We start from the raw sequence: 9,152 nt of genomic DNA, 5'->3' as shown, positions 1-9,152 counted from the left end.
GATGTAGCCTTCTTATACTGTATATTATAAGCCTGCAACATTGGAGGGGAGATACTGAATCCGCTTGTGTCCATTAAGAAAACAGCTTTATATGTACTTACACTTTAAGTGCAATAGCAGTCAGCTCACCTTGTGTGTCAATATGTAATATACAATAGACTACTACTCAGCATAACTACAGTATAAAGTATACTTAAAAGCAAGTTGTTGCTATATGAAATCTAGGTAGGTTGGTATTCAGGTGGTTCATGCTCTAAGCAAAATGTTCACATCTTACAATGAATATAAAATGTAAAATATGTTGATTTGGGGGAGGGGATATTTTTTGCATCCCAGTCCTAAAAATTCAAATTTATACCCTTAAACCTATTACACATGGGCCGAATGCCAGGCGACATCAGCTGGTTTAATAGAAACTGGCCAATATTTGGTCTATGTATGGCAGCAGGTCCCATAGAAGAAGGCGGTTCAGCCGACCTCCGTCAAAGGCTCGTGACCGCAAACGTTCTGCCAAACAGCGTCCGATAACTGAAGTGTTCTGGCGGGGGGGGGGGGGGGGGCTTGTCCCTGTCAGAACACAAATAGCACAGCAGGGGAGATCGCTGTAATAACATCGGATTTTTAGTACAGCGGCTCCGACCTGAGCTGTGAGAATGAAGGAAAATAACTGGTAGTGTCTTAATGTGTATCCTAAGAGCCCTATAGAATAGTCAATTTTACTTTCTCTAAAACTACTACAAAATGTACATAATATACAATAGATTGCTTTATAAACAAAAAATATTGGCTGTTATGGATGATTACTTTCAATAAAAACACAAATTAGAGCCTAAAACAGTTAAACTGACCTTATTTTTTATTAAAAAGTAATTATGTCATGTACTGTGACCTTCTAAACTACAGCTGCTTCTTGACAGAAGGCTCTATAAGGTGCCAAATTATACATGATCTATTAGAGCAAGGCACCCCATAGATGATCCATTTTTCTGTCCTTCCACCATGGTTAGGAAGTCGCTTGATTCCCCCCATCAAGACAGTCTGTGTTGATGGGGAATTGCCTCCTGCAGTTCTATTGTGTTCTGCCAGCGGGGGAGCGCAGGGAGCCCTCCCAGGTGGCAGAACATGATTACTGCTAGAAGCTACAGCTGCCAGCAGTAATTGTATGTAAAAAACCCAACACGCTGAGTGTACTCAAGCAATTGATGTATCAAATTGGGTACAATCAGTCTGCCCATACGTGCATCGAATCTCAGCTGGTCTCAGCTGAACCGGACAAATTTTGATCCATGTATGGCCAGTTTAAGCATCCTTATCGTGTTGACAGAGCCCTAAATGAAATACCAACTTCTAGGAACACAGGCACAGATTCTCTCTAACTCCATAATGCAGTACTTAATGCCAAGCAAACTATTGCCAGACACACATATATCCACGTTGAAGGCTTATGCAATTACCAAGTTTAAGAAAGTCAGTATTTGCACTGGAAATTCAAAATGGTGCAGTGGAACGGTGCAGATTAATTCAGTGATTGTACAGATGTACCCATTGTGCCTTATGTCCAGCACCAGACTTCATATAAAAGGTGTTAGTGTAGCACAGTTACTTTTAAGGGGACTACTATTACAACTTGCATTTGTTTAAGGCACTTTCATGTATTAACAAAGAAAAGTCCTATGACAGCTCATGAAGTTTTCCTGATCTCAGAACTACTATACCTTTCGTTAAAATCTGGTATTTTACACCAGATAAGAAACATCCTATTTTTATGGTAAGTCTACCAAACATTGGATATGAAAGTGGGAACTGTAATTGTCCATTCATTGCTCTGAACGGAGTAAAGTGTATCCAATATTATTTTGCGTTTGCATTCCACTGTTCTAAACACCTAGTACAAAACTATCTGGCATCGGTTCTCTTCTGCGTTAGATCTTTGCAAGCAGACAGCAGATATCTAGCACATAGGGCAGAGTGCCAGACAGTGAATTGATACCAAATATGCATGAAGTTGGATATTAACAATGTGTATTATGTCACATATCACCTTTGCTTCATACCCTCCACTCAAAACATCTTAATGAATGTATTTTCTATAACAGTACCATGTAAACTGATGAAAGGTGATTGTTTTTACATTTTTATGGTACATCAAAAAAGTTAACTTTTTTAGCCAAAAGTGAAAAATCACAGTGACTAGAGACAGAAAGCTAAGTAAAGAAAATGTTTTTTCATTAATGTCAACATAAGATACAAAAAATGTATACATAACCTGCATCCTGTAAAAACAAGGACACTATAGGGGTGCATAGTTGGATATAGACAAACTGATGGACAAGCAACCTAAAACTGAAGATTTTAATTTGATGACCAATAATATTTTTGGATTTCCTCTATAGCAACAACTTGGTTATAATTGGGTTATATCAAGTAATAAAACCTTTAAATGAAAACAACAGATTAAACAACAGAACCTAAAAGAATTTCTCTATACAAAGTCAAACTTACAATATCGTAAGCAAGCAGATTGCATGATGTTACATACATCTACCTATGTGACTAAAATGAACAAAAAATTTACATTTGTAAAGCAGTGACCTAAACAGTCACCAAACATTCATTGCAAGTGAAATTTCCAGGTGCATATGTGTGATATAACAGTGATTGATTCACCACAGCGATTGTTTGGTAAACGTCACATTCACTGCTTTTTAAATATGTCATTTAATTATTAAGGATTTGACAAACTTCAAGTTAAAAAAAAAAAAAAAAAAAAAAATGAAAAGACATTTAGAAAAAGTCAGACACACTGTTCCAATAAAAACAGATTACACAACAAGAGAACACAAACAAGTCCAGATATAAAGCAGTGTAGTTAATGAGCTGGAGTTAATACAATAAAGTTTATACTGAGACTTTAACCAAAGTTTTCAAGTTTTACAACCCGAACAGTGCAAATACGAATAAATTACGCACAGACATACAGTATGGTTTTATAGCAAGAAATATTATACAATATTGTGCAATAGACAATACAGAATGGCTTTTCAGAGATGTCAGCCACCTGTATGCCATCAAAGTTAAAGAATTTATTTGCAGCAAGTCTGCCATAAAAGCCATGCAATATAGACAGGAAAACAAATGAAGCTACTTTTATATGCCCAAAGTGGAAACAGCACAATCCAAAAGAAACTCAACAGAATGTTTGTTCAAGCCAGCAACACCTTTATTCTTTTCATTGGCTTGACCTACACCTATCCATGGTTGATTCCCACCTGCCAAAACATTTCCTGCCAATCCCATGTGATATTAACATACTTTCTGGTTATGTGTTGTTTCTGAGTAAGTTCGTGTAGCTTCAGGGTCTGAAAAGCTTTCTTCATCCACTGTAGAGGTTTCAAAGTCCACAGCAGTGTCTGGTAGATCAGGATCACCTTCATCATTGCTTTCTGCACTGTAATCCACTTCCTCCAGAAAGCGTGGCTCGTCGTCTTCCAAGACATAAGTTGTGGGGCTGGAAAAAGTATAAAAATAAAAAATACATTTTTTTAAATGTTAAAAGCTGTAATCTGAGATCCCAGAAAAAGGTAACTTGAAAAGTGTAAACCCTATAAACACGAAATTGACAGAATTCACAGAAAATATGTCATGTTACTCTTTAAAAAGAACCTCTCATGATCCAGTTCAACCAACCAATAAGGTCTTACACTGCTGATCTGGAAATCGGTTCACGCTGTTGAGTCAGAACACGAGAACTCCTGCACATAACAGTGTTATATTCTAAGTTTACACATATATAAATAATAACAGGCCATTTTAATTCTACAAGCAGGTTTTTTTTTTTTTTTTCAGGTGTCTTCAGATGCATTAAAATCTATCTTGAGCATTTCCAGAGAGTGCATTTTTTGCCGTTATATACATATATGTCCATACAATCCTTTAAAAATTTGGAAATACCCAAGCCACAACCATAATGTCACAAGTTCTGATCATACGGTACACCTTTATGACATACATTTATGTTTTAAAACCTACTTTCTGAAATCTCCCATGTCATTTGCCAATAGGTTGTGCACAAAAATGCTGATCGCCACCGTGTAACAGAAGGATTAAAGTCACAGCAAAAAATAAATTTGGTCACAGACAATGCAAGGGTATTGAATGGAGTTACCAAGCCACATCGCACTCAAACTAGGTATTGCAGTAATCAGTGGACATTACATCACATCAAACTAGGTATTACATCAAATTACATCAAACTAGGTATTGCAGTAATCAGTGGACATCAGTGGGCACTACATCACAATGGTTTTGTAAATTGATCGTAGATTCCAGAAGTAAAAACGAACAAAAAAAAAATCCTGTTTTTTTTTTTCTTACCATGTATTCTCAACAAAGATTGTAAAAAGAATATAATGTCTTTGAATATATTTTCTTTACTGCACTCCGGACTACAAGTATTTAATTTCCAAAATATAGTATTTATGTACATTTTTTTAATGTAATAATGAATTTAATAGTGAAAATGACTGCAACATTTAGACAGCAGAACAATACAAAAATGACAGCATACAGTTTGTCAGTATAGTTTGAGCAGCTTTCAGCACTGTTGCACTTTGAATGAAAATTGAATGATCATCAACACTGCACCCATACGAAATTTTGAACTTTTTTTTTTTTTTTAAACACAAATAGAGTTTTCTTTTGGTGGTACTACTTTGTTTTTTATTTTTTGCTAAATAAACAAAAAAATAAGACTGAAAACTTTGAAAAAAAACTTGCGTTCTTTGTTTCTGTTAAAACATTCTGCAAATAAACCATCTTTCTTCATAAATTTAGGCCAAACTATTTTGCTACAATTCTTTGGTGAAATTATTCCAAATCAGTGTATATTATTTAGTCTGCAGGGAAGTTATTTTTTTTTTTTTTTTACATACTGTCACCAGTGCAGTACAGCATCATCATATAACTGGTGTGGCAGCTATCAGGGACAGTATGTATATTAAAAAAAAAAATTAATATTCTTACTTTTTTTTTTATTACATTTTTTTCCACGATTCTATTTAACACACTGTGACCAGAGCAATAAAGTGTTACCATAGTAACATAGGGAATTTCTTTTACACATTATGATTGCTTATACCGATGTACTTCCCTGGTATAAGCAACAATTTTTACTAAACGAAACTGACCCATTCAGTGTTTACAATTGTGATTAGTTGTAGTTGGCCACAGCTAAGCACATGGTACAGATGGGCTGTGATTGGCCGTCTGTACCATGTGATCACTGTGACCAATCACAGTTAGCAACATAATTGTACACAATGAATGGCATGAAAGAAAGGCTTCCATTGTTTGTTGATTAGTCACATGGATCACATAGTGCCATATGACCAGTATACTGATCAGTCATAGGCTGTGCCTTGTTGACACGTGACAGATCGCATCAAAGCGCGGCCTGTTGGGCGTGTGCAAGACGTGATCTTAGAGGACGCCGTGTGACGCCCCTTCAGACCAACGAATGTCCCACCCAGCTATCATTTGACAATAGGCTGGGTGGGAAGTGGTTAATAAACAGACAGATAGCGGTTGATCTAACAACTAGCAGATAGAGGAAAGAAGGGAGGCCTCGGCTGTTAAAGCGCAAAACATATTTTAATTGTAAGTAGCGAGTAGGATATTAATTTGAGGGTCATTGGTTAACTAGTTGAAACCATTGGGTATATTAAAAACATTGTGCATTCGATTATTGGGTAGCTGTTGAAAGTTTCCCAGATATCAAATCATTTTTTGACCCATGATTCCTTATGTAAGGAGGCCTCCAGGATTTCCATGTGGAAAATGTAAGATAGTTTGTCTATAAAGAAAGAAATGGTGGGGGGGGGGTTGTTTCGAGGTAGATCCCCCTACTGTATGTAGGGATATGACAGAGGAGTTATTTACATCCTTTCGAGATTTTTAACACCTGGGATGTCGATTAGGCCTAAGAGTGCTCGGTCAGAGGTTAGAGGTAAGTGGTTTACTAAGTGTGTGGTAGCATAATGCACAACTGTGTTCCAAAATTATCTTGGGACATGCCCAGAAAGCATGGAACAAGTCTGCATCTAATTGTCCACATTTCAGGCAGCAGGAGGCGCTCGGGCCAATAAGATATGAGCGATGTGGAAATGCACTGCTCAAAAGTTTTAACGGAACACTTCGAAAACACATAAGATCTCAATGGGGAAAAATCTCATGCTGGATATCCAAAGCTGGTAAAAAGAACAGGCCAACTAGTCTAAACAAGGGCTGATAAGTATATACAGCCATAGGGGCATATATGTAAATACTGCTCACAGAAGTGCCCACATCTGAGGTCTGACTCTTGCATGCACCTCACCCCCCAAGGCTGGGGAACCGCCACCAGCTTTGGATACCCGTGAGCTCATAATGTGATGACAGATCCCACAGACTATGATCTAGGCAGACTGCTTCCATCTATTAATCAAAACGTCTATCAGGTGAGCTTAATGCTCCCTCTGGCTCCTTACCCCCTTTGCTGATCTACATATCTTACAAGCAGTGTACAGATCAACAAACTTAAGCTCCAGATGAAGTGTAATATGTGAAACATGTTGAGTGTTCTAGCTCTGATTCTATGAAGTATATGTACCTGCAACGACCACAGGCAGTGATCCTCTCGGAGGACAGCTCCTATTTCCTGCTCCCTCTGACTGAATCGTCCGCTGTGGTTTAAACCATTGTTATTAGATACCCTTTATTATGAATTTTTCTATGTATTTTGCATTTTTGTGATGTATTTTATCAATTACACAACCTCTGGCATACGTCAGCCTTGCAGCTGTGTTATATGTTTGTGTTTGTTTAATGTAAAACCAATAAATATAAATGTTTATGATACCATTATGCCCATAAAGTCCATGCAATTTTTTCCAATTTCTTGTCAGATAGACCAAAACATAATGTCCCAGAGGTGTTCTATTGGATGCAAGGTCAGGCAAGCGTGGGGGCAATTCAATGGTATCAATTCCTTCATCCTACAGGAACTGGCTGCATACTCTTGCAACGAGGCCAGACATTATCGTGCACCAGGAGGAACCCAGGACCCACTGCCCAAGCATAAGGTCTAACAATGGGTCCAAAGGTTTCATCCCAATACCTAATGGCAGTCAGGGTGACATTGTCTAGCCTGTAGAGGTCTGTGCATCCCTCCATGGATATGTCTCCCCAGACCATCACTGACCCACCACCAAACCGGTCATGCTGAACAATGATACAGTCAACAACATTCTCCCCGGCTACTCCATACACTTTCACGTCTGTCACATGTGCTAAGGGTGAACCTGCTCTCATCTGTGAATAGCACAGTGTGCCAGTGGCAGACCTGCTAATGCTAATGGAGCTCTACAGTGCCAGAGAACATTGGGCCCTCAGGCCACCCTCGTGAAGTCTGTTTCTGATGGTTTGGTCAGAGACATTCACACCAGTGGCTTGCTGGAGGTCATTTTGTAGAGCTCTGGCAGTGCTCATCCTGTTCCTCTTTGCACAAAGGAGCAGATACTGGTCCTGCTGATGGGATAAGGACCTTCTTTGGCCCTGTCCAGCTCTCCTAAATTAACTGCCTGTCTCCTGGAATCTCCTCCATGCTCTTGAGACTGTGGTGGGGGACACAGCACACCTTCTGGCAATGGCACGTATTGATGTGCTATCTTGGAAGAGTTGAAATGCCTGTGTAACCTCTATAGGATCCAGGTATTGCCTCATGCTACCAGTAGTGACATTGACCTTAGCCAAATGCAAAACTAGTGAAAAAGTCAGAGAAGATGAGTAGGGAAAAAAATCTTCAGTGGCCTCCACCTGTAAAACCATTCTGTTTTGGAGGTCATCCCATTGTTGCCCATCTAGTGCCCCTGTTGTTAATTTCATTAACACCAAAGCAGCTAAAACTGATTAACAACCCCCTCTGCTACTCAACTGACCAGATCAATATCCCAGGAGTTTAAATTACTTAATGCTATACTCTTAATAAAAAGTGTTCCTTTAATTTTTTTGAGCAATGTATGTAAGAATGATGGAAAAGCAGAAGTATCATCTCGCGGTACATTGTAGCTCTGATTGTGTCCCAAGATAAACAATGATTTTAAAAGTGTGTTAACTTGAAGTTGGGGGAAATTCTTGGTCCATTAGAAAGACCAGCCATTGTGGAGGTATAGTCCAGCAGCTACAACAAGCGTGATTTTAACGGACAATTGCGCAGTCATGTGACGCTGTACCTAAACGAATTTGACGTCCTTTTTTTCCCACAAATAGAGCTTTCTTTTGGTGGTATTTGATCACCTGTGCGATTTTTTGATCATGCGCTATAATCAAAAAAAGAGCGACAATTTTGCAAAAATAACAATATTTTTCACATTTTTTATATATGAAACCCCCCCCCCCCCCAAAATGTAAAAATCAAAATTTTTTTAAATTTTTGGCCAATTTGTTTTCTGCTACCTATGTTTGGTAAAAAAAAAAATCACAATAAGCGTATTTTGATTGGTTTGTGCAAAAGTTATAGCGTTTACTAACTAAGGGAAAGATTTTTGTCATTTTTGTTTTTTTTTTTAACGAGTAATGGCAGCGATCTGCGATTTTTTTTGCGAGACTGCGACATTGCAGCGGACAGATCGGACCCTTGACTGACATTTTTGACACTTTTGGGGGTACCAGTGACATTACTACAGTAATCAGTGCTATACATATGCACTGTTACTGTAAAAATGACACTGGCAGGGAAGGGGTTAACTTTATTGGAGAGCGAGGGGTTAAGTGTGTCCCATGGGGCATGCTTCTAACTGTGCAGGGATGTGGCTGTGTGTGTAACAGCACAGATCAACAGTCCTACATAGCAGGACCGTTAGATCAGTGCTTTTACACAGGGAAGAATGACAGGCGGCTTTGTTTACATTAGCTGCCTGCCTTTCTCCCTTCACAGCGGAGGATTGCGAGTGACCGGCGGACATCGGGTCCGCCGGTCACATGCACGGAGGTGTTCGTGAACGAGCCGAGGCGGGAGCGCGCCTCCGGCGGCACGCGCTCGCCCGCTATTGGCTCCCAGGCTAGTGACGTACCGGTACGTCACTTTGCCTGGCCGGGGCTGACCGCCGCAGTATATG

General features: G+C 39.1%; 1 protein-coding gene across 2 annotated transcripts in view; it reads right to left on the bottom strand.

Moving 5' to 3' along the window:
• Positions 1-2,878: 2,878 nt before the first annotated feature.
• The window catches only part of AGTPBP1 (ATP/GTP binding carboxypeptidase 1), a 295,080-nt gene continuing 288,806 nt past the window's right edge, over positions 2,879-9,152 (bottom strand). For both annotated transcript variants that reach the window (XM_082261111.1, XM_082261112.1), the window contains one exon: positions 2,879-3,508. In XM_082261111.1, the coding sequence (XP_082117237.1) occupies positions 3,304-3,508 (205 nt within the window). In that variant the 3' untranslated portion in view covers positions 2,879-3,303. The remainder of the gene's footprint in view (positions 3,509-9,152) is intronic.

Source organism: Pelophylax lessonae (genome assembly GCF_965119305.1).
Source record: "Pelophylax lessonae genome assembly, chromosome: 1".
Taxonomy (NCBI): domain Eukaryota; kingdom Metazoa; phylum Chordata; class Amphibia; order Anura; family Ranidae; genus Pelophylax; species Pelophylax lessonae.
This window is presented reverse-complemented; position numbering and strand designations above follow the sequence as displayed.